This window comes from Onychomys torridus, chromosome 6, assembly GCF_903995425.1.
Source record: "Onychomys torridus chromosome 6, mOncTor1.1, whole genome shotgun sequence".
Taxonomy (NCBI): Eukaryota; Metazoa; Chordata; class Mammalia; order Rodentia; family Cricetidae; genus Onychomys; species Onychomys torridus.
In genome coordinates this window covers 111,003,766-111,030,928 of record NC_050448.1, presented here as the reverse complement: position 1 = coordinate 111,030,928, position 27,163 = coordinate 111,003,766, and the positions used below count along the sequence as shown (strand labels likewise).

General features: G+C 38.8%; 1 protein-coding gene across 3 annotated transcripts in view; it reads right to left on the bottom strand.

Annotated features, from left to right (window-relative positions):
* Positions 1-4,043: 4,043 nt before the first annotated feature.
* Positions 4,044-27,163, bottom strand: part of Slc39a8 (solute carrier family 39 member 8) — a 63,364-nt gene continuing 40,244 nt past the window's right edge. For 2 of the 3 annotated variants that reach the window (XM_036191523.1, XM_036191522.1), the window contains 3 exons: positions 8,224-8,431; positions 7,783-7,967; positions 4,044-5,668 (listed from right to left, as the gene is read on the bottom strand). In XM_036191523.1, the coding sequence (XP_036047416.1) occupies positions 5,519-5,668; positions 7,783-7,967; positions 8,224-8,431 (543 nt within the window). In that variant the 3' untranslated portion in view covers positions 4,044-5,518. Of the gene's footprint in view, positions 5,669-7,782; positions 7,968-8,223; positions 8,432-21,091; positions 21,117-27,163 lie in introns of all 3 variants that reach the window. The other variant, XM_036191524.1, reaches the window with a different exon arrangement.

The window sequence follows — 27,163 nt, the reverse complement described above, 5'->3', positions numbered from 1 at the left end:
AAAATAGGGCCCATTTCTTTGGGTTACTGTAGGCACTGACTTTTTAAGTGCATATTTGGAGTAAAGAAAATTCAAGTGTGGTTTAATTTCTTATTGTAGTTTGGTTTAATTTCTTATTGTCCTTTGAAACCTGCTTTGGAGATAGGATTGACTAGACCTTCTGGTTGAAACTGGGGATGACATGAGGATTGTTTTAGCCCAGGCCTCTGGAAATGTAAAAATCATATAATTACTTTAGGTTGTAAACAGAGTCTCATGTCAAACCAAACTATATGAAATAGAGATTTGGTGTGTAGACCCCTCAATTATCTATAATTTATTTTATTTATTCTAAATAAAATATTTTCAAATTGTTTTCTGCAAAAATCTTATATAACATTTCAAACCTAATGTTCCTTATACAGAAAGAATGTCTACAAATAACTGACATATACACAAAAGAAAACACATGATTTTTAAATTTTATTTCTAATTTCTTCTGATAGCACTTAATTTCATAGTCATGGACATGAACCTACTAATCAGATTTTTTTAAATCCCTAAATAAAATTTTTTAAGTTTCCTTAAATTCCACACTATCTTATGAAAAACAAAAATTTTGGAGGTAAATAAATACCACTCATAATGGACTAAGGAAAAAAAAAAAAAACGATGAGTACAAATGTGTACTAATAACGCTAGCTGTAACTGTCAATCTCCTGCCATGGAAAGAGGAGGAGCTTGTAGGGAAGACTGCCTCTCCTTACCTGTGATTCTCTTGGCATTGACAGTTGCTGGGGAAGGCAAGAGGGTTTCATCGTTGGTATAAGATTCCTCTGCTCCTGTAACTAAGCCCTCACTCTTGCTCCTGAGGGCAACACTAATTAAACTCCTTGGGTCACCAAAAGATAAGATGTGAAGTTAGAGGAAGAACAAGCTGGAAATGAAAGAACAGGGCTTAGCCGTGAGAAGGGAATAATGGAGGTGTGATCAGAGTATACTGAGTGTGTGTATAGTCAAAATACATTATGTGTGTCAAAACACTTTGTGTGTGTGGAAATGGAAAAATACATTGTGCATGTAAGAATGTCAGAATATACTATACCTGTAAAAATGGCAAAAATACAGTAGTGTGTGAAAACAGCATTATGTGTATGTGAGAAAGGTCTAAATACACTGTGTATGCATGTGAACATAGCAAAATGAAACCCATTCTTCTGCATAAGTAATGCATGCTAATAAAAAAATTAAACTAGCTATAATACTGGCCATTGGATAGAGACAGGTAAAGTGCTTATTGCATAAGTATGAGTGCCTGAGGTCAGATCCCCAGCATCCACAAGGAAAGACAGGCATGGAAGTCCTTGCCTGTAACCTCAGAACTGGAGATGTGGACTCAGGAGGAACTCTGGGACTTGCTAGCCAGACAATCTAGCTGATTGGTTTAGTGTTTGGTGAGAGACTCTGTCTCAAAAAAAAAAAAAAAAAAAAAAAAAAAAAAGAGAGATTGGAGAGGCTTGAGAAAGACACTGAGCACCAACTTCCGGCCCACACACACTCAGACCAACTAAATGGGTACAAACCTGTTTAGACCAGGACAATAGCCAATATACATAGCCATTCTTGGCTTCTAAGTGACAAAACATTGATTTTTTTTCACCCCAAAGGAGTGCATCCAGCTGAATGCAGCATTGCCTAGCTAAAGTCTAGTCTATACAGGTGACTCATAAACAAATGTTGTTGGATCTTACTTCTAACAAGTATTGCTCAAAAAAGGGTGGAGAAAGAGCTGAGCATAACTGTTTGCCTTTCTCTCCAGTCCTCTTTCCTGCTATGTGGAGTTCAGAGTTCAAAGCCAGATCTCTAGGCACCATCTTAAAATATAAAGCCTCTTGGAAGTGGGAACCTTCCTACTAAAAGGCTAAATACAGCATCGCAGACAAATGGAAGGCGTCTTGGTTTCTAAGACTGTTGTACCAGCCCCATGTTGCAGCTCACAGCTCTTCTATAAAGCTGAGAGAAAACTTTTTACCCTTAAACCCTAGTTACAAATCCTCCACACCATGATACTATCATTTTCTTACATCTAAGAACCATCTTCAAGGTGCCATGTTATTCCCAATGCCTGCAGAATACTGTCTAGCTGAAAATACTAAAATATTAGGAGAGAACATGCCTTCTTCTAATTAACAAAATGATATTTGGAGTTTCCAGTTTATCCAGTTTCTTTTACTGACTTTAAATTTTATGAGTAGAATCTCTGGTTCTGGAACCACAGAGAAGTTAGTTTTCAACTCGAAAGCCAAATGGTCATGAAAAAATGCTTTGTGCATTGTTAATAGAGAAAGGAAACTGACAGAAGAGTAACCAAGTGCAGGGATGCAAAGCGCCCATTAAGAATAGTCTGAGGTAATGCAGCCAAAGAGGACCCATTTGAGAACTTCTTCCACTGCAACAGATCTTAAGTAAACACAAAAATGGTCTGAAAACCATGGTAGCCTCCTGATAAAATCACAGAGACCTGAAGGAAGATAATGCCAAGCAGATCAAGGCGAGACAGGCATGTAAATGTGGTAAATCAAAAATACTCAAAGGATCTAGGGTCTCACTGAGCATCTAGAAATCATTATGACCCTCTGTGGCCTCCAGAGATTTCAAACACTGATGTCAAAAATTGGCTACATTCCACTGCTGCAAGAAGCCAGGACAGAAAAGCAACTGGAAGCTGAGCAAACATCAATTATCCTTGATAGGTACAGTTGCACATCCTGACTTATACAGGTAAGGAAAGGAAACTATTTTCATTTAAAAGATTCAGATAAATATTAGAAGGGAAAGGTGGCTCTGGAGACTTCTGATGGATTATCATTAATATTAGGTAAAAATGAAATAACAGATACTTCATAGGGGCTGCTTAAGAATGATTAAACTTGTTTGCACTTTACTCACAAGTGAACTTGGACATCTATGTCCTTTGTCACATGAATTTACAGTTACAGCCACTATAATTGGAAACCACATCCTGAAACCATGACAACATCAGCTAGCCATCCATCAGCACCTCTATAGTAGAAGAATGACCTACTTTGTGAGCCTCAGTTTCCCAAGGTGCTTTGTGACACAGCATTACCATGGTAACTGGGTCTGCTACAGTACCCTATAAATGCCAGCTGTTAGGATACATTCTTTAAAGTTTAACAATGTGTGTGTATGTGTGTGTGTGTGTGTGTGTGTGTGTGTGTGTGTGTATACATACATACATACATACATACATACATATATATATATAATATTTTGAACACGTGTGTGTGATGAAAAATCTAATGATTATGCTAGTTTAGTAAGTAGTGGTTGTAGGTTCTCCTCCAATATCCACGACTTCACTAGCTCTGAACCGTTAGCTAGGCTTCCAGTACCAGCCATCATTTCCCTCTTGTTGAGTAGGTTCTAAGTCCAACTAGGGAGCTGTTACTAAAGTGAGCCAAACAAGCCAGAGAAAGAGCCAGTAAGCAGTTTTCCACCATGGTTTTTGCTTCAGTTCCTGCTTGAATTCCAGACCTGACTTCCCTCAATGATGATTTGCGACCTGTAATATGAAATAAATCCTTTCTTCTTCAAAAAACTGAAGATTATAGAATATTCATCTAGTATACCGAATGCTTCCATAGAAGATAAGCTAATTGACAGGATTGTGCTTTTTAAAATATTGTGTCATAAATCTTTTCTTTAAAAATGCATATAACTGGGCTGGAAAGATAGCTCAGCAGTTAAGAGCCCTGGCTGCTTTTCCAGAGGACCCAGGTTCAATTCTCAGCACCCACATGGCAGCTCACAACTACCTATAATTCCAGTTTCAGGGGACCTAATACCTTCACACAGATATACATGCAGGCAAAATATGAATGCACATGAAGTAAAATTAAATAAATTATTTTAAAAAATACATACAGCCTATACTTTTAAAAAGCAAAGATTATTAAGCACAGATAGGAATTATGTAATAATATAGATTACGTTTATTGAAATGAAAAATAAATCTTTGTAGGATTTATTTGCTAGATATCTTTGAAATAAACAATACAATATCCATTTCCTATTTGTATCTCTCCCCCATAATACCAGGTACATGATAGTCATTCAAAACAGAGACATATTAAAAGAAAAATAACTGACACAGTACATGGCTTCAAAGTTGTTTACTGTTTGGTCACATGCTATTTTTCAACTGTCAGACATAGAGTGATATATACATAAACATATACGTGAAATGGCTATCAAGTTTACATTGTTATTGTAGGAAAACATCATTCCTGAGATAACTGTTCGTTTCTATGAGTGATTTTCATCACTGTCAAATCATGATTTTTTTTAAAGTTACTTGGGAGTGTGAATTGAGACTAGGATGTTCAATTTGGACTAATGGTCTACTACCTGCTCAAAAACTCAACAAGCTCTGTCTCCTACAAAAGGTAGAAAAATAATCACAGTATGCTGAGTTTTTTCCAAAGGTATACCATATGGAAAAATACATGCTGAACATAAAAGAAGATGTTTCCAACTGACTGTCAATCACCCCTAATGAACACATGCTTCCATCGCCAGTCTCTGACACAGCACAGCCCAGCTGCTGTTTTGCATTTATTGAAATTTTCCCTGCTAAATAATTATGCTCATCTCTAAAAAGTAAATTGCTCAATATTACATTCAATTTCTCTCTCCCACCCAACATATTCTTCACCATCACAAAGCAATCCCAGAACAGGGTGAGACTGAGTTCTGAACAGTCTTGCACAGTCCCCCGCCATTTCCGAGGGTGGAAACCACAACCTAAGTCACTGTGAAGCCGTTCTGACCTTCTGCAGAAGCTGGTTGAGTTTACACTCAATGACACACCCCTAAGCTCAAGCTTCACAGGGCTAGAAGCCTTTCCAAGTTTCCTAATTCGTGTTACTTCGGAATAGCTTTCAAAACAAGCCTATAAGTCACTAACTGAGACATAAAACTGAACAACACTGTGAGCAATCTTCTTTCTGGGGATCATTAAGGCTCTGGAATCATTCATGGATGCACTGGAGCTCTTTTGATTTTCCTCTACATTTGATGCACCTGCCCTTATAAGCAGCCGAACACATTAATTGAAGGAAGACCACTTTGAAAGCACCTGCATTTTCTTTTAATCCTACCAAATTTAAAGTCTTACATGACCAAGATTGTGTTTTTGTCTGGGTCTGTGTGTCTGCTTGTGAATGCATGTGTTTTGCCTCATGATAATTTTCTAATATGCATAAAACACCAAAAAACAGATATTTACCAAAGGCCCACATATACCAGCCATGTGAGACTGAAACCAAAAGCCTTTTAAAGAGTTTTTTAACAACAAAATTTCATCAATCTTCCATGTCTGAACACAGTCGCTAGATTCCTTAGCTTCTAGTTGAAAATAAAAATCTCTTTTAACTAAAGAGGCTACTCTTTGGAGATGTTTTGTTTTATTGCTTATGAAATGTCTTCCTTCATTAACACCATTTCCCACTTCCCACTACTGCAGTTCAATCTCTCCTGCATACAAGGTGATGAGCAGGATGGCGGTGAATCCAGTTAACATCCCAGCGTTCTGGATCATGAAGAAGGTGAAATCCGTTTTTCTTCCAGTTACTTTTTCTCGCAGCATGTCGTTCATCTCTGGAAACTAGAAGACACATTATTAAACAGCTGTCGCCATCTGGTGGTGAAACCTGAAATGTTTGTCTGGGGTTTCTACAGAGGAAATGAGCGTTTATTCCAGACATGTCAAAGTTTTGGTTCAGGTCGCACAATAAGAATTCTAGTACGTTGGGACATCCAGAGTAAAACAATTGAAATGGTCACGTGAACCACACAGGCACATGGAATGTACCTGATGTGAAACATTCTCCCTTCACTCTCTTCCCATATGCCACTGTCTACACCTCTAATTTTAAGGAATTCAACCCTTCGAGTTTCACCCTCAGACATACATTCCTGGTGACTTTCTTTAGTCCCTCCTGAGCTACACTGGGGTCCTCTTCATCTCCCATCATGTGTACTACTTGTCCTCTTGTTTCACAGTATTTTTAAACTATTTGTTAATATTCTGCATGACTTGGTTTCTGTTGTTGTTTCTTGCTTAGCCCAGGCTACTCACTATGTAGTTGATGATGATCTTGGACTCCTAATCACCCTGCCTTGTGCCACCACACCATGCTTGTGTGGTCTTGGGACCCTTCTTGTTAGACATGTGGCATTTTTGTTTGCTTAAATTCTGACTTTGCTCTTCTGGACAGGAGTCCTCAAGAAAGCAGCTGCTCCACCTGTCTTACGATTTTCAGGGCTGGCTGAAGGAAAGACAAATTTGTGTAGCTGACTGAGCCAGTGTTTTGAAGTAACTTGATTTCCTTCTTGTCTTTTCCAGTTTGCCCCATTGTGCTTGTTCTATCTTCACAGAATAACAAGGTTTTATGATGAATTGTGCATTGGTTTAGGGTTGAAGACTAGAGTCATTTCATTATAGTGAAAACAAATAAAATCCTAGGTGTTTTAGTAAAAAAGTAAACAAATAAATTTGCTCTTTCTCAGCAATAGTATTCACTGCAAAGGTTCCACAAGCGGACATGTAAGTCAAGTTTTAGAAACACACTCAGGGCTTTACATACGCTGTGAAGCCCTGAATGTAGTCATGCTAGGGATTTCCAGGGCCCATGGGCAAGCCAGAACCACTGTGAAGTTCTTACTGGGATAAAATGGGTGACAGCTCAAAAACCAGAACACTACTTTGTCACGTAGAGTATCATTTGTGTCACTTCTATTAAGGGACTAACTTTAATAGAGCCTTTTTACATCATGGAACAAAGTGGCCATCTGGAATACAGTGTGTGGCATAATTCTGTGAAGAACAATGTAAGTGCTGTGAGGGTTCTAAGAGCTGAATCTTTGCTTTTCCAAGGGTCTTCACTGAGCAGTGAATTGAAGAACTGAACCAGAAAATTCCTTGATTTTCATACTCTCACATATCGTTTTCTAGAAAACTGTCCATGACACCTTTGAAAACATAAAAGGCATTTATCTACACACACATGAGCACACACACACACACACACACACACACACACACACACACACACACACGGGCATACACCTACAGACATTAAAACATACTGACCCAAATAAATATTGTCAAATTTTAACTGGGTATTTTGGCATACATCTTTAATCCCAGGACTCAGGAGGTAGACATAGGCTTATCTCTGTGAGTTCAAGCCCAGGCTAGTCTACAAACTGAGTTCCAGGACAGCTAAGGCTGTTACAAAAAGAAACCTTGTCTCTGAAACAAAATAAATAAATATTTTTAAATTTTAACTTTTCTTAATTTAGTATAATAGTTTTAGCTTAACTTCAAAAGCTTTCATTGTGAATCATTTTGAATTTAAAAAGTTATTTACCGTGTTGTTTATTCTTCTAAGTGTGACATCCGTATGCAAAAGAGGGATCGGGCCTTACAAGAACCTACTACAATAGAAGTCATTTTATCATCATACAGTAAAAGAAGGCCTTGGCAAACAGCCCTGTTCTAGTGAAAACTGTTGACAGTGATCAGAGGACAGCCATTTCAAGTCACTGCTAGTCAAAGTGACTCACAAAGTGTGATGTTCTGAGATGGGAAAGCTCTGGATTACCTCTCAGGCCGTGAAGACAATGGGAAGCCAAAAGGCTGCTCTACAATGCATAACCCAGATGCTCATTTGTAAAAGTCAAATTAACATAAAATAAAACACTTGAATTTCTTACCATATCTGCCAGAGAAATGTAGAGAAACATGCCTCCAGCGAGAGCAAATATAATATTTGGAGCAAAATTGTTGCCCACCAAAATGCCAAAAGCTAGCCCAACATAGCAGGAACATGCAGAAAGGAAGTTGAATAGCAAGGCTTGCCGAGTGCTCATCCCTGCATTGAGCAAGATCACAAAGTCCCCTAGAAGAAGAAAATATCAAGTGAGCAGTGCTTCCTTTTGTTTGAGGATGAGACTTATAAGAATTATTATTATATTATATGATTATTATTTCTAGCAACAGGTCATTCATTTCAGTGTAGGAGCCAGATTTGCCCAGTGCACAATTCCATCACCTCTTGCCCTGTGAGCAGGGTCTCTCAACTAATTCATGAGGAAACTCCTCACACAGAATCACAAGATCCTATCACCTACTGCCCTGTGAGCAGGGTTTCTCACCTAACTCATGAGGAAACTCCTCACACAGGATCGCTATGGAAGTACTAAGTCCCTGAAGAAGAGACAAAGTACAGGATGCCCCGATTGCCAAGCCATCAATGAAATTGTGGAGGGCATCACAGAGTGTGATCATCCAAGCAATTGTTCCTATCTCTGACAGTTTGGGCCCCTTCAAACAGGTACATGAACTTGACTCCGTTTTTCCATCCTGTAAAATAGTAGAAAAATCAAACAATATGAAAATCAATGTGGATTGAACATTCAAAAAAAATCCAGAGAAGTAAGAAATGGGTTATGTCCCAGGGGAGACATATTGTTCCAACTTAAAGACATTGGTAGTATATGAGAAACCATAATAATACATCACAGAGGGGAACAAAAAGATTATGGCAGGGAGAGAGGAAATGAATCACTTGACACACCTTCAACAAGTCACTTACTTACATTTTAAATTAGTCACCCTTTCAATCAATTCTTTGACTTGTATGAGCAAAGTCTTACAATTGCCTTCCAATGATATAACAGATACTAACCTAGGAATTTGATATATTCGCACATCCTGAAGTTATTCAAAAACAAAATTGAAAGTTGTCTTCATATCAAAATTTAAATATCACATCAATAATTAAAACATAATGGCATCAAGAAATGTTCATTCCACTTGCCATGTCATCACATGACCATTAGCAAATTATCCTGTCAATTTCTTCTGTCATGAATTGAAGTGAATGAACAGTGATCCATTCTTTCCACAACAACTCACTAAGTTCACTCTGTTCTGGATGCTGTTCTCAGTGCTCTAGATTTCTGTTGGTCTTAGAAATTCTGGAAAGTGTGATGAGCACAGGCTTGCCTTTGCATTAACACTTGTTTCATTTCAAAATAACAATAAAAAATAGAAATTTTTTTGGCATACTCTTTATGAGAATTTCAAGTTACATAAATTTGACAATTTTTAAAAACTCCAATGATAAATGCCTACTAAAGCACTTTCTAGAATGTACAGAAAATGATAATACAATGTAAACTTGCCTGTAAGTAGGAAAGCACTTCAAAAGAACTGGTAAACATTTTGTTTCTAATTCTTCTCCCCACTTCTATCTAAGCATCCAATCAGAATATCTGTTAGCAACAGCCATACTCAAATAATATACAGAGTATTATGGGAAAATATAGTCTCTTGTTGTGGATTATTGATTGATAAATAAAATACTGATTGGCCAGTAGCCAGGCAGGAAGTATAGGTGAGACTAGCAGAGAGGAGAATTGAGAGAACAGGAAGGCGAAGACGAAGAGACGCCAGCCTGCCATCCAGGAAGCATCATGTAAAGGCAGCAGGTAAAGCCATGGACACGTGGCAACATATAGATTAACAGAAATGGGCTGAGTATAAAAGTAAGAGCTAGACAATGGTAGGCCTGAGCTAATGGCCGAGCAGTTTAAATAATATAAGCATCTGTATGTTTATTTTATAAGTGGGCTACAGGACTGCCAGGGCTTGGTGGGACCCAGAGAGAAAAACTAGCTACAAATGGTGCCCAATGGGTTGGCAAGAGTTTCCACCTAAAACCTAAAAAAAGATTCTAAAACGGAGCTAAGAACAGCCTCCTAGTTCTCTCTCTCAAATTGGCAGGTTTCTGGCATGCACATTTGATTTCCAAAGTGACTGTTCAAGTTTACACTCCCACCAACAGTAGAGAAGTGTTCCCCTTGCTCCACATCCACTCCAACATAAGCTGTCATCCATTACACTGTATCTTAAGTACATGACATAATGAATAATAATGATCTTTGGTGAAAGTTCCATGAGTCCAGAAGCAATGACTGACTGCTGGAGGTAAAACAAAGGTAGCATGGGGAAGCCACAGAGAAAGTGACCTTGGTGTGGTAAAACATGCTGTCCAGTTACACTTAATAAGGCAGATTTGAATTACAACTGTTTCACTTTCCCATCTGGCTTACCTAACTATTCACATGTTTACAATTTCCTGATTTACTGGCAATGATTTAGTGAAACATCTGAAACACTGAGTCTTGAAATCCTACAAACAAATGCCTTTGATTCAACAAAAGAAATTGCATTCATATATTAGGCTTGGCCCTCTTACCTCCAAACACATACCACACTGACTTTTTCAGACCTCCTTTGAGCTCTATGTGTTTAGGTCTCAAATTATACTATTGAGAAAGTAAAGGGCTATATATTTTTAATAGCTTTGGAACAAACCAAAGTCATCAAGTAGGCAAACAATTACATTTCTTTCATAATTCACCTGGAACAAGTCACTAAGCAGAGAACACTAAATAAGCTAAATGTGCTAGTGGATTTGGTTCCCTCCATCTTTCTTTTCAAAATGTTGCTTAATGCTGCTGTTGCTCACCTGTTGCTATCGCTGGCTTGGTCCCTTGCTTGGTCTTACTCTTGGTGATATTTCAGTCCTCAGCTGTGAGACAGACTATAGCCCAAGATCTACAGCTGTGTTTTGGAGGGGTATTTCTGACCAGATTGGCCCTGCGAGCTTCAGTAAGACTCTTTCCCCTCCTCTCCCCGCCAATTTTTTTATTGAAAATAGATTATTCTCTCATACAATAGTCCCGACCCCAACCTCTCCTCCCTTCACTCCTATCACCTCCAGCTCCCCTCTACCCCAGATCCATTCCCCTTCTGTCTCCCTTCAGAAAGGAGCAGGTCTCCACGAGACAACAAAACAAGACACAGTAAGACAAGGCAAAAGCCCTCACATCAAGGCTGGACACAACAACCCACAACCCAGTAGGAGGAAAAAAGACCCAAGAGCAAGCAGTTCAGAGTCCCACAAGAACACCAAGCTAACGGTCATAATACATATGCAGAGGACCTGGGCAGACCCAACAGGCTCTGCGCTTGCTGCTTCAGTCTCTGGGAGCCCATGTCAGCCCTGCTTAGCTGATTCGGTCAGCCCTGTTCTCCTGGTGTCCTCCATCTCCCGGCTTAAAAACACTTGTTTGACTGATTAATGCAAATGAAGTCAGACAAAACGTAGAGTAATAATGGGGGTAGGTAGGAATTCGTGAATGCAGATGGGAAGCTAAGGAGATGCAGCACTTACACTGGAGAGCAGGAAGCAAGAGCAGGAGGAAGAAGTTCTAATAGTGTAAGAGGGTGTGAGTGGTTTCTTAGAACAGTTTCAATAAGGCACAAGGAAGTTGAAAAGGAAGAGGAGGCACAGGAGGGGCAAGAGAAGCATGGGGAGGGAGAAAGAACATAAGGGACGAGGGAAATGAACAGAAAGGGAGGACTCGGAAGAAGAAGAAGAATAGAAGAGGGGCAGGAAGAAGGAGGAAGACAGAAGGTGAAAGGTCAAAATGGGGAAAGGAACCTGATGGAGAAGACTAAGAGGAAAACCAGAAGGAGGGAGACGAGCAAAGGACAAGAGGTCCAAGCTGCCCTCCAGGAGACTACTAACCACATAAACACGGCTCACCCCTCCATGAAACACTGGGAATAGTCACATTCTTCACATGCAAACATGTGCAAAGCACAATGTCAGATTAAAACAAAAAAAAATAGCATGGCTAATAGACACCTTTCTGTAAAGTCCTTCATAGACTGAGAACAAATATGTTTGGAAACATATATACAAAATTCTCATCATAGTGCTCTTTGGGTATTTGTAAAGAAAAAAACTTTCATATTTTCTAGATATTCTATATATCTTTATGCTCATAACATATCTTAATATGGTGAAAAAGAAAATAGTAGAGCCATGGTTGGGGGTGGGGATCGAAGAGAAAATTACCCAAAGGGAATGGTAGATCCATGAGGACTTGAAAGGTCTTCCCACTAACAGGAAGTGTGCATGTAGCAGGCTGCCTGCCAGGTTTGTTTGCATAAAGGAAAGGATGTCTAACCCACCAGAGCAAGCCTCGTTGTTTGTTTCATGGATCCAGATAATGCACAGTCAATTTCATCATGTACTGAGAGAGGCAACATGATTATTGTTATGGCTTACTGTCTCTGCACTTTATTGGTGAGAAGGCAAAGAAAAGAGACCATGTAAGGAATAGGTTAAATTCTGTATTCCCACACTGCAAAATAATTTCCAGGGTAGAAAGCTAAAAGGGAATGTAGTAACCTACAGAAAAGTGCATGGTTGGCAAAAGGGTCTAGATGTCAAGAAATGAAAACCATGTAAATAAAGGCTGGAAAAAATGTGTCTGTGAATGGGAATTAATAGAACATAAGTAAGAGCTATAAAATGAAGTTGAAAGACTTCAACTACAAACAGAAGATGATTTGAAAAAACGCAGTTTGAGCTAGGTGTGGTTGTGCATACCTTTAGTCCCACATTCAGGAGGCAGAGACAGGCAGATCTCTATGAGTTCAAGGCCATCCTGGTTGACAAAGTTCCAGGCCAGTCAGTGTGGTGGTATTGTGTTCCCCAAAATATTGTGCAGGCTAATAAAGTTATCTGGGGTCAGTGAACAGGACAGCCACAATATTAAACCTGAGGATAGGCAGTGGTAGCACACGCCTTTAATCCTAGCATTCCAGAGACAGAAATACCTCTGGATCTCTGAGTTCAAAGCCACATTAGAAACAGCCAGGCCTGGTGACACTCGCCTTTAATCCCAGAAATCCAGCCTTTAATCCCTGGGAGTGACGGCAGAAAGTAGAAAGATATATAAAGCGTGAAGACCAGAAAATAGAAGAATTTGGCTGGTTAAGCATTCAGGCTTTGGAGCAGCACAGTTCAGCTGAGATTCATGTGGATGAGGACTCAGAAGCTTCCAGTCTGAGGAAATAAGACCAGCTGAGGAAGTGGCGAAGTGAGGTAGCTGTGGCTTGTTCTGTCTCTCTGGTCTTCCAGCATTCACCCCAATAACTGGCCTCAGGTTTGTTCTTATTAATAAGACCTGTTAAGATTCCTGATACAAGCCAGGGTGACATAGTGAGACCCTGTCATATAAGCAGGACTTTAGATGGAATGTCTGATTTGCTACTTCCTACAAAGGAAAGGACCTAAGGTATGGTGCTACGTTCAACCGGGTATAACTTTGAAAACATAAAACTGGAAAACTGACAGCAAAGATGCCTGTAAATAAATGGTAAGGATGGATGGGGCTTTTAGTAAAGCCAGGGTATGAAACTAATTCTCTTTGCCTAAATCTCAGAGGAGATCACAGAAAATAGCATCCATAATGAAGTGAGCAAAATCTGATTGCAATGTCACTCTGTGCCTTTCAATAGCCATCCTGATATTTGCTGAATGAGCACACATACAAAATAGTAGGGAGAGAGGCAACTGTAGCCCTAACATTCCCTTCCTCTACAGATCTGACCTGGCTTGCCTGAGCTCAAGAAACATCCTACTTGTGGAAAGCCAAGATGATATTGAGCTCCCCTGCTCAAAAACAACATGGACCAGCTGGCTATGCTTGGCCAGGACAATGACTCTAGACCCCCTCTCATTATTAGGGAATACTCATTAGACTCACAAAGACTATCTGATACACACCTTCTTTGTCTCTAATACTTGTGCATTATGCATCTTTTAGAGATTTATATAGTACACCAAGGTCGTCTCTAAAAATGGCCTCCACACTATTTTTCAGCAAAACAAGAAGTACAATCAGTTCATTTATAGAATGTACAGGTCAGGTCACTTAGTCCCATAGAAGCGCCTGGGTGGGATTTTGGGTGCCCTAGTGAAAGCTCAGCTAGAATACAAGCAAAGGGACCAGCAAGTTTAGCACGCTCTCTATAGACTGTGGATAGATGCCTCATGCCAGCATGTATGTGTGTATGAGTGTGTGTATGTGAGTGTGTATATGTAAGTGTGTGTATGTGTGTGAGTGTATATCTGCATGTGTATGTGAGTGAGTGTATGTATGTGTGAATATATGTGTATGAGTATGTATGTGTGTATGTGTGTATAGTGTGTGTAGTATGAGTGTGTGTGTGTGACTGAGTGTAGGTGTGCATATGCATATGTGTAAGTGTATGAGTATGTGTGATTGTGTGTGTGTGTTAACTCTGACACAGAGAATTTACAACTTTTGGAGCAGCTACAGGTATGCTACAGAGTCCAGTTTCCCTAAATTAAGATCCCAATGGGGTTCACATAATTGAAAGTAGGGGGAATCACAAAAAAATTACAACAATGAATGATTTCTGTACATCCAATGACCCAAAATGAATTCAAAATCAAATGAGAACTGAATCAGAAGTGTTCAACAGTGTTCTCCTACTTTGATCACGTTACAGCCTTGGTTCTGAACACATGTACTTGGCACCATGCAAAGCTGTCACACTATGCAAAGCTGTCACACCATGCAATGCTGTCACACCATGCAATGCTGTCACACCATGCAATGCTGTCACACCATGCATGCTGTCACACCATGCAATGCTGTCACACCACGCAATGCTGTCACACCATGCATACTATCACACCATGCATGCTGTCACACCATGTAATGCTGTCACACCATGCAATACTGTCACACCATGCAATACTGTCACACCATGCATACTATCACACCATGTAATGCTGTCACACCATGCAATACTGTCACACCATGCAATGCTATCACACCATACAATGCTGTCACACCATGCATGCTGTCGCACCATGCAATGCTGTCGCACCATGCAATGCCAATGAACATTTGTCAGAATCACCTCAGCTCAGATTCAAGACTACTAGCTAATAGTATTCTGTACACACAATATTTTCTGCTTTTATAGAAACATTAATAGTTTAATTATGACAAGCAGACTTTTAATATTCTTATACCATCATTTCTCAGTATATTTTGATTTGTGTTATATTCAAGTGTTTGATTTGTAAACTGCTATTTGAATTACTCATTTTTCCAAATAAATCATTGAGTGAATTTTGGTTTGGTATTGGCAAAAGAAGAAGAAGAAGAAGAAGAAGAAGAAGAAGAAGAAGAAGAAGAAGAAGAAGAAGAAGAAGAAGAAGAAAAGAAAAGAAAAAAGAAAATCTGAAATAGACTTAACCCTATTCCTTCCATTCTTTACTATGTATTTATGTCAAGTAGCATTTTTGGCATTTGCAATGATAAAATCAAAATATTAATCAACTCTGAAAAAGGTTGAAGATGATCTATATCCTGCAGTATCAAACATTCAGCAAAGATTGAATACTTGATGTAAAAATGAACAAGCTCATCCATCTCATTCACAGGCAAACTTGCTTTTGTCTTTTTAATGAGTGGTGAAATTATACCTGTCCCAAAGATATCTGAAGATAAATTTTTTACAAGTTATTATCAGTACATGCTTTGCTTATATACTTACTTTATATATCTGTATTCCTAGAGTCTCATAAAAATTTCCCCAGTGAAAAATAGTCACAGGTAGCAGCCCTAGCTATGAAATGCACACCTTCAACTCCAGCTACAGGGGAGAGCAACCAGTCTTAAATTAAAATTTGAAGAATTCTTATTACCTGTCCCCAAGACCTTGAACTTGGTGATTTGAAAGAGCCTACTGCTCAAGACAGTCATGCTTGTACTAGGGAACAGCATCATTTTCTGATCTTTGAAAGAAGAGTAAGCCCCTAGTGATATAAGGTTCTTCATGGACCTAAGCCAGCAGATAGATGAAGTCACTACACCAGTTCTAGGAAGAATTGATGTCATACAGAATGAGACAGCAATCATCCTTAGAATGCAGGGAGTCTGGAGAGGGTACTTTTCATACTCCACTCACAGCAGGCCTGCTCAAGGGAGACCAGCCCAATAAAAATAAGACCACCAAGGGTTCAGTTCTTGAAGAAACCTTCCTTCTCTGGTCCTTAGGGTAGAGACCATTAACTCCGCTAATTCTAGCCTCTTGTTACTGAGCCTCCCTACACAGCTCACTAACTCCCTCCCAAAGTCCTGTGAATTGTCCCTCTTCTCTTTACTGTTTATCTTCATTTAAATGCCTCATCTCTTTCTGGAAAGGGCAGTCTAATTTCATTCCCAACACAGAGTTCGCAAATAGTATATGCACCATTACACATATTTTAATGAGAAAAATAAAATCATGTTAAGTAGACACAAAAGGATTATAAAGTATTAAAGGCATTCTAAAAATATAAAATATTCATAAGTCTTGCTGTTATGACTAGGTTTTCTAATGATTTCAATGTTTGTATTTCAGAGCTAAGGGGTCCTTCCTCAGCTCTTTGTCACCAAAGTGAAATTTCATGTAATAAAGGAGAAATTAATTCGGTTGTTAACACATATAGCTAAGTAGAATTCAAATGCATTAAGTTGACAGGCATTTGATTTCAGGAAAATCTCAAAGCTACTTCTACAACTTTCTGGGCTAACAAAAATAACCCTTAACAAGAAAATAACAATTGCCAGAAACTTAAAATTGTTTTCTTTCTCTGGAGAGAAAATTCTTCTGTGGAATATGAGTCAAGTTGTTTTGGGTCGTAGTTTAAATAATCAAGTAGAAATAACTGTCACTCATGTTTCATTTGGGACCACATCACTTTATTACTTTGGGGGAAAAAACTAATTTAAGAGAAACTTTAAAGGTTTTTGAGAAATCTGCTACTATTTGCCACTAGAATTTAAACTACGTACTAATTAAATATTTACAGTCATCCTAATGGACTATTTCCAGCTCTCTGCCTCCTGTTGCTACAGATGCCAACAGCACTGATGCTCTGGTACGTTCAGGAAACAGGGTACCATTTCCTATAAATCTGTATAAAGTATTCTCCAGCCTATTTATCACTAAGGAATCTTAAAGGGGCTTTCAAGAGATACCAGAGGTTGGTTAAGTTTTAATATAAGCTAGAAAAATCAGTAGTCAGTACCTTGAAAAGAAGCATTTCCAAAATACAGAAATATGGATTTGTGGGGTTCCACGGAGGATGGGACCCGGTCCCACCACTGCCTGCTGTGTACACAACATTTAACATGTATGATGTCAAGAAGAACTGAAAGATGAAGGATCTCACCCTGTGCAATACAAATGACTGATTGGATGAATGGGGAAAAAGAAATTCTTTCTGTTGGCAGAGGTGATTAGGGCAAGGAGCTTGGCAAAGTGATAAGAGGCAAAGAATGACGGATGAGAAGGGACCTGAAAGCCAGTGGTAACTGCAGCCCTTGTTGTAGAACAAGCAATTAGGACGGCTAGGAAACAGGCAGGCTGCCAGGAGAGAACTGAGCAGCACAGAAGCAGAATCAAAAGCCTTTCTCTGTGAGAGGTGACCCGAAAGGGGTCTGTATTTCCATACTCGGGAAAACAGGAAATGTCTGTTCTGTAAGTGGAAAGTGTATGAGGTGGGAGCCACATTAAAGGGGGGTGAGGTGAGGGGTGCCATGCCATTCTAAAGGTTCATGGGATACTATGAGAAAGATGTTTTCATAGTGAGGAATTTAAGATGAAAGATGTAGAATCTACTCCTGGAGCCCACACCACACAGCATTTGATAATAACAGCTCACACAGCACTGCACTTACTCCAATCCTAGGGTTGACATGCAGGTTGTTTAGTCCTCAGAGCAGTCTTGGGCACATATTATTCCCATTTACAAATGAGGACATTGAGGAAAGAGGAAGTCAAGTAACATAACATGCCTCTAGAAAGGAAATGAGACAGGATCTGAATGCTTATACCAAGCAAACTAAGTACGATCTCTAGGAAATGTGGGGCCTTATTACCTGGGGTTCACTTCTGTCCAGCAGATATCTAGCATGATAAGCACTCCATGAATATTCATTGGTTGAATAAATAAAAGCATGCTCATAGCAAAAGTATATTTTGTTTTCCTCAGAACACCCTCACAAATTGCTACCTCATACAACATCCACTCAGATCCTTCCAAAGAATAAAATATGGAATGAACTGAACAGGAAATTTTCCTTGTTCGGTTTCTCTAAATAATGCAAACCTCAGAAAGCACAAAGGCACTTTTTCATATGTTTGCCCATTCCTTATCTTCAAAACATATATGACCAGATTTAATGTTCTTGAAAGGTGGGGAATTTTTTTAAATATTAAAACCCAGTATTTAGCAGTTAAGGGGTGTTATAACAAAATAAACAACAGGTAGATTATTCTGCTGATACCGAATGGGAAAGCATGTTACTGAAATCAGAGTCCAGCCAACATGTCCCAGAGGACTCTGTAGAATGGAACAGACTTTCCCTGACAGCCATCCTTCCTTTCTCTGTAAGACATACACATTGTTTTAGATTATTTGAGGGATCATTAAAGTAGTCATAGAAAGGATATGTAACCTGTCAAATGTTTCTTATTTGAAAAGTACCTTCTGATTCATCTGAGGATAAATGATGCTAAATTTCCAACTACAAAAATAAATAAAAGTATTAGAAGCAAGGACTTGAACAGGATCACTGAGTTTAAAAAAGCACACAATCCAGGACTTGAAGTCAGACTGCCTGACTCAGAGCCTGCATAACAAAAGGCCAACAGCCAAGGGACAGCCTCTGCCTTCCTGCTGCTGCTGCTGTAGTGGTGCTTGTTGTTGCTGGGTTGTGGGGCCAGCCAGTTCATCATTTGTATTATATGGCTATACTTCTGTTTTTCTTGACATAACTCATGTCAAAAGTCTTGAGGTTTTCTGGGTCCAGGGATTTATTGGAACAATAATGGGTTGTTTTATTGCTATTTCCTGGGCCCCATCCTGGGCAATGTCAGTGACTCAAGCAAGTATGTCCTTGAACAGAATGTGCTGGTCTGATGTGAGATGTTTGGAGGCATGTTGACACCTTTTACTTAAAGTAACTCCTACCTCTGTGGGAAAGAACATCAATGGGCTTTAGAATCTACCCATACATTCTGTTGTTTCCTGACAATAAAACAGATGTGGAAAACTACACTTTTTTTCCTTGGCTGACTCTTCTAATCTCATCACATTTAATAAAAAGTAATTTGAGAACCAACATCTTGCTTAGGTCACCTATACTGCGTTAGAATACAGTAATGCTTATTTGAAGAGCTCCCATCTAGAATTTTCTCTACTGTCATTGTGTAGCAGCATCCACACTGTTCTTAGCTACTCAGACCATCTTTGTGTTCCTGAAACCATTCAGTTCTTTCTCACCTAGAGACATGTTACTGGGTGTTAGCTCAGCCAAAATTCTTCTCTACAGTCTTTACAGAGATGGTTCCTTCTCATGGCTTAGAGTTGGACTTAAACGCGCCCTTCTCAAAGAGACCTTCTCTGACCACCCAAATCAATGTGGACACTTGGACACTACCTCATGGCATTTTAATTCCGTGCCCAGCATTTGTAGCCCTATGATGTTGGGCTGTGTATCCCATAATGAACAGAAAGATTGTCTGACTAGTCATCTCTTTGCAGTGGTATCTCAAGGATGTGAAATATAGTCTGACACATAGAAGTGATCACCTGATATTGCATGATGGAAGAACAAGGTATGAAGACTACTTCCTACACTTTCATGTAGCTTCAGGGATGTAATTCATGGAGCAAGATGTCATGTAGAGAATAAAATGCTTCTACAATATAGCATATGTAATCTGGAAACTCAATTTAAGGTTGTTATTATTGTTTTCATATAAGAGTCCAAAACTATGGAATCTGGGCAAAAACTAATACATAAAATACACAGAGAGTCTGAGCTGTTTCTGCACACATGGCATCTACCCAATGAGCAATTTGTGATTTTACTTTCCAACTGCAACACAATTTCCAGATTTGAGTTTTGCTTTGAAGTCTAGAAAACTATGAACAATGTTTGATCTCTCACTTCATTTTTTTCCCCCAAAGGCATTTTGTAATCTAGCAGTAATGGAGGGCAAACTATAAAGTATCAAATCAGAGACCTGAAAGGTTTAACAAGCCTTCAAAGGTAAACTTTATTGGTGCACTTTTTCCACTAGTAAATGTTTCCAACTTCTATCCACCTCCACTGAGTTGCTATGAAGGTTTAATGAAGTCATATTCATTAAGCTCTTTGATATCCCAAGTAAGATATTTGATAAAAATACAATCTGGTTTTTTTTTTAATCTTCTTACGCCTGCTGACAGAATTAAAAAGCAATAATATCTCAACCGCTTCGAAAAGAATTGGGCTCTCTACCGATTAGAACTCAGAACTTACCAGACTTTTTGATAAATTGGAGCACTGATAAGCATGGTGGGCAAAATTAAAGGCCAGAGAAAATCCCCACTTGAGCATAAATGAGGACAATTAATTTAATCGAGTTGAGATTCTCAGGACGAAAATTCTCTAAAGAAGCAGACACATAGTAAGATCAACATTACCAGCCAATCAATGATCTGCTTTTTACCCTGAAGATCCATTTGTTATGAATGGACATTTAAGTTGCCCTCCAAATGCCTTCCATTATGTTTTATTCATTATCATTATCTGTAAAGCAGTAATCATTACAAAAATGAGATTTCTTTAATCTAGATGTTTGCCTCAGTCATAAACTAAATAAACATCATTATAGAAAGATGAATATAAGCAGGTGTTAATGTGGTTATAGGTGTGTTTATGTACGATGTGGGGGGGGGAGGAAAAGGGTGTGTGTGTGTGTGTGTGTGTGTGTGTGTGTGTGTGTGTGTGTTTGTGTGAGTGTAAGACTCTACTATATAACATAATGATGTCAGACCCAAAAATCATCTTGGCAAAGCCATACTTTATCTGCAGAATACTTTAGCTTTGTGATTGTTCTAGCTTGGGATCTTTGCTTTAAATATATAGAAAAAATAGATCATAGATTAATTAATGCATTAAACAAATTCTACCTCCCCAGAGCTTTGCAAGAAACATGGATGCCATTCATTGAACCACAAAGCTCCTTTTGCTTAGCAAACTTTCCATCATGAAACCCATGAAGCAAATGGTAACTTACCAGGTCCTGCTTCAGTATTCCCAAGCTGCAGGATGTGGCATGTAAAGAACAGAGCACAAAATAAATAGTTTTGAAAGGGTAGTAGAGGAAGTAAAAAAAAGAAAAAGAAACCTACTTTAGCAAGACCAATAATTACAAGATAGTTTTTTAATAACATAATCTTAAAAAAAAAAACAAAACAAAAAAAAAAAAAACACTTGACAAAGTGGATGCTGGAGAGCCACCATCATTGGGTGCGTGTTTAAATGTTGTGTGGCTTGTGCTGGTTTGCAGCTGGGCTCTGTCGTGGTAAAAACTAAGCGACTCCTCTGATAGCCAGAATAATTTACTCAGACCTCTCCCTTCTCTCTTTGTTTTCCAAATTTAAAAAAAATAATGTTTGCCACTAATTTTCAACTTTTCATCAATCCACATGCATAATAGAGCAACACAGCAATTGTTCATTATACTAATGGGGAAAAATTAACTTGACATCAAGCCTAATTGAGTAAAACCTCACTAATTTTTATAAATAGGGATAAGTCTTGCTTGATTAGTGAAAGCAATTTAGTATAGAACATGTTTAGATAAATGCACTTGTACTGGTTTCAGGACATATGCTAACAAACGGGGCTGCAGCAGCGGGCACAGGTATGGATGGGTCCTTAAGAAAACTCACCACCATCTATGGATAAGCATCACTGCCTTAAGAGCATAATTTTTTAGAGCAATTTTTTTAGATTGGCAATTTTTTCAGCTTTTAAAAAATTAAAATTTAAGAATAATGTGGGGTAAAAAACCTCAAAGACAGTTTTTATAGCTATTGCCAAGATATTCTACAGCCCAGACTATAACCAAAAGGATCAAACTGTAATTAACTCATTTGTGGAGTCAAAAAGGACTCACTCTGCAGGCCTCCTCCATGCACAGGCAGCTTTGTTCCTAAAGTGCTTCTGTAATCAGAACTGATTAGAGCAATGCTTCTGTTAGGAAGTCATATGGAGCATGGGGAACAGGGCACTGGGATGCCAGACCCCACGGGGAGATCTCACTGAAGCACCCAAGTCACTTCTCACAGACAGTATTTGGCACTCAGTGCAGAAGGAAACAGTGACTATGAAGGGCACTGACCTGCTTATCCAGTAAGAAGTGGTCAAGCCTGAAATCGTATACATACAAGTAACACTGAACTGACGCAGTAGGGTATATCTATATATTTGTGTCTCTATATAAAATACTATATATTATGTTATATAGGTGTGTATTATATATGTTATATACAATACGTGTGTGTGTGTGTGTGTGTGTGTGTGTGTACAATAATAATCAAAGAAATTTCAGAGTAGGCGAAGGAAGAATATGGGAAGGATTAAAGAGAGAAAGTGATGTAATTATATTTTAATTTAAAAAATTTTAAGGCAAAAAACCTTCAATTTGGCTCTTTTGAGTTCTTACTGAATCTTAACATTGGTTTCCCATTTTAACCAGTTCTTACCATAGACACCTATAGGAAATGACATCTGGTTTTTAAAGGATGTGACATTCAAATTCTATGATTTAAAATAGTACATAGAGCCAGAGTGTGGCTCATCCCTGCAATCCCAGTACTTAGACTGTGACAGGACAAGCATGAGTTTCTAAGTTACCTGGAGAGACCCAGACTCAAAAAATACCGTTTTAATTTTTAAAATAGTAAATACTTGGTATGTGGCAGACTACATGAGGATAGAGTGGAACTAACAAAATGATTTAAAAAAAAAGAACTAGTTGACAATATGTCCATTAGAGGCACATTAGGAACCCCAGATGCTTTCTTCTAAGCCAGTGCAGCCAGGTGGCCCTCACCAATGGGAACTAGAGATTTTCTTTTGGGAAAGTCGAACCCAAGAGCCTCATTCACAGGCAAAGCAAACAAGGCTGAAATTGAGCCCCATGCTGAAGATAGATATATTGTCAATACTTTGAGCGGTCCAGTCTCCTTCTCTAAAGACAGAAAGCCAGGAATATACTACAGCCTTCTCACCCTCCAGGCCAAAAGGAAGGAAAAATGACCACAAAACAAAACAAAGCAAAACTGAGAAGCAAGCCCCACATATTCTCATATAGAGATTCTAGATCCAGATCAGTCAGGGCAGAAGAGAGGGGAAGGGAGAGAGAGAGAGAGAGAGAGAGAGAGAGAGAGAGAGAGAGAGAGAGAGAGAAGCAAGAGAAGAGAAGAGGGGGGGGGGGGGAGGAGAGGAGAGCAGAGGGGAGGGAAGGGGAAGAGAGGAGAGGAGAGAAGAGGAGAGGATTCTGAGATTTCAGTTCTCTGTAACATTTTAATGCTTTGTGTATATTACATACCAAAGGGCAGACAATGTGTCCCTCCATCCCTCTAACACATTACCAGGACTTAGAAGAGCACCAGGAACACATAAGATACTTGTAAAATACTTACTGGGTGATTGATGTGTTTAAAACTGTAAGACTCTCACAGAGATCCAAGCATTTCAAAAACACTTTTTTTTTTTTATTTACAGAGTATCATTTTATATCAGCTGCTGATGTAGTCTGGCTCCCTGACATCACCTACTTTGTGGATAAATTCCACTTCATTGTACCTCAGTTTTAAACAAGAAGTAATCAACTTCTGCAAATGGCCGAGTAATTTTTCTCTTATTATAAACAAGTAGGAGACTGGTTGCAGATTGCAGAAAGAATGAGCTAGATGGTCCCTCTAGTGGCCTGGAAGTGCTAACACACACCACCAAGGATCTCATTTTCCTAAGGAATCAAGATCTAGTGAGAGCAGTCATTCCCAAGCTGTGTGTCCTAGAGAAAGAAATGTCCCACATACAGAGGTTAATGTGACCCCTCCATATCAGAGGAAGGAACAAGTCAACCTCAAGGTAGGATGCCTCACATTACCTAGTGACAACTGAGTAACTGGATGTGCATTCCACACGCACATCCCCATGTCACACAGACTGCTGTTTCACGTTGACTAGGTGTAAAGAAATCTCAGTGTTTGTCTAAATACCTAAAGGTTATAAATGGAACTGTCAACTCACCTCTAACATTTACTGTGATAAATACATGATGATAACATTTTTAAATTGTCTAAAGCTATTGGTTTTACACAATGGAACACAGACAAAATACTAGAGACTACTAAATTTAAACAGCTTTGCATACTTATTATTGTGTGATAAGCCAGAAATGTTTGGATAAATAATAAAATACCACATTCCTTAGTCATACATTTTAATTATTCTATAATATTTCTTTAATTCTTATATTTCAAGAAGAATCAAGAATCATGCTATTGAGAATCTAGATTACTATATAATTTATAACCTATCAATATCATATCAAGTTAAACTACTTTTCTCAATTCATAATTTCAATAGTTTTTACTTTTTTCAATTTTTGAAAAAACATTTAACTCTGTTGAAACATTAGCATCTGATGTTATTGATTTAATTCCTGAATCCAATTCAAACAAACCACAAGTTTTAAATACTGTGTTCTATCATTTCAATGGAATCATCTATAATAAATTATTTTATAATATTCAATATCATAAAACATTTTTTATTATAACCACTGTAGCTTAGCTCACAGCACCAGGCCCTTCAACTTGGTTCCTTAAATTCTATTTACATTTCTATATCATCTAAAGACCATTTGAAATAGCAGTATGCTGGTCAGTTTGTTTAAATCTTTGTTCTTCTTTGCTATTCCTTCAACAAAATGTTCACAAAATAATTTTCACAAGAAATCAATGTCCATGCCAGGCAGGACAATACCAGCACTCGGGAGGCAGAGGCAGAAGGGTCTTCATATTCAAGGCCAGTCTGGTCTACAGAGCAAGTTCCAGGACAGCCAGGGCTACACAGAAAAACAAAAATAAAAACACAAAGAAAGAAATAAAGAGAGAAAGAGGAAGGAAAAAAGGGAGGGAGGAAGAAAGGAAGGAAGGGAGGAGAGAAGGAAGGAAGGAAGGAAGGAAGGAAGGAAGGAAGGAAGGAAGGGAGGGAGGGAGGGAAGGAAGGAAGGAAGGAAGGAAGGAAGGAAGGACAGTACTATTTGTGCAGTTCATGTCAAGACCTGTTACATAGGGATCATCCAGGGCCATATCTTCTCTTCCCTCTTCACCAGATGTGTAGTTCCTGGAAGTATGTTTTAGAATTCTAGCCTCATTCTCACCTGTCCATGGATTTATTGTTCATATTGGTTAGAAATCCCAGTCATTTCTGTTCCAAAATAGAGAAATCATGGTGTACTGTGCTAACACACAATAATCTCGTACCATTAAAGTTGCAGTTCCCTTTGCAAGACATGACTGGCTACTTTATACATTATCAGGACACTCCTTTCCTAGATATTTTCATGGCTGGCTCTTCTCATTACCTAATCCTCTGTTGACCTGTTAAGGGAATCTTTCCTGATTGTTCTATGCAAAGAAGCTCCCACATGTCAGTCACCAGGCTTATTTCCATCAAAGAACATATTGCTTTCCCATAACCTGTTGTTTCAGTCTTTGCTACAATTTCCACTATACAAACTAAGAGGTAGAAGAATGTGTTTGCCTCTAAGCCCCCTGCGTCTAGGGCACTGAGCAAGAACTCAGTAAATATTTACTAGAAAAATTAATGAAAACCTGTACAAGTCCAGCACAAATAGTCTTTTGATTAATATTTCTAAACAATGTAAATCAGGACTCACCTTTGTCATGGTGCTTAGATTTACTGGAAACATCCTCAGGCAGAGCTAAGTCTTAATACCTTAATTAACCTAAGCTTTTGAGCAATTTGATTTGCTAAAAAGAAAATGTTTGTGGGGACAGAAAGATGGCTTAGCAGGTAAGGATACTTGCCATCAGCCTGATGACCTGAGATCAAACCTGCTGTGGAACAATCATTATACACTGCAAATATGTATTATTCTTATTGGTTAATAAAGAGCTGACTGGCCTATAGCTAGGCAGGAAGAGATTGGGTGGGAGAGCCAGAATATGAGGATACTTGTAAGAAGAAGGTCAGAGGCTTGGGAGTTGCCAGCCAGATGCAGAGGCAGCAGGATCTGTACAAAATGAGGTAACAAGCCATGAGCCACATGCCAGCAACTAAAAAAACAGAAAAGGGTTAATTTAAAATGTAAGAGCTAGTTAGTAACAAGCCTAAGCTATCAGTCAAGCATTTATAATTAATGTGTGGTTATTTGGGATCAGCTAGTGGGACAGAGCTGACCAGTAGTGCCTATGAAAAACTCTACCTACAAGAACTTACATGGCAGAAGAAGAGAATCAACTCCTACAACTTGTTCTCTGTTAATTGGGTCACTATCCCTTTAAATAATTTTAAAACTCTGTATTGTCAATGCTTCATATAACAGAACCTGAAGATCCCAATGGAAAACATGCTCAAGTCTGGATCAGGGTCACACTCCTTCTCCATGGAAGGGCAGCTCTGCCTGACCTGGTCTTGTTAATTCTAGGGGACACAGAAAAATCTTTCTCAGGATAAGAATTCAAATCAGGCTTCAAATTTCATGGTAGAGCATCACCTTTGCCAGCTGATACCTGAAGGGATATTTGTTCGGTTTGTCGGTTTTTGTGGTACTGAGGATTAAACTCAGCCTTGCCCAGAATAACCAGGCACTGCAGCCCTGAGGTACATCCCCAGTCCTTTTTCTTCATTTTGTTGTTGTTGTTGTTGTTGTTGTTGTTGTTGTTGTTGTTGTTGTTTTGAGATGGAATTTCACAAAGTTAACCAAACTGACCTTGAACTCACTGGAGCCCAGACTGGCTTTGACCTTGCAATTGTCCTGCCTAAGCCTTTTAAGAGTTGAGATTATAGACCTGTATCTCCGTGTCTGGCTTAAAAGAATCATTAATCAGTGTTTAAATTGGCAGCATAGCTAACTGGTTTTTCTGCAGTTTTCATCAAAGTTCAGCCATGATTTCACAAGGATGCATTATTTGCCAAAGCCTGCCTAAAAGCAGCTAGAATTTAGACACACAGTGGAAGGGCAGGTTTTCACTATTATTATTTCACTATTATTCTCTATGTTCCCTCTATTGTACCCTGCATGATCATGTCCTCAGAAAAC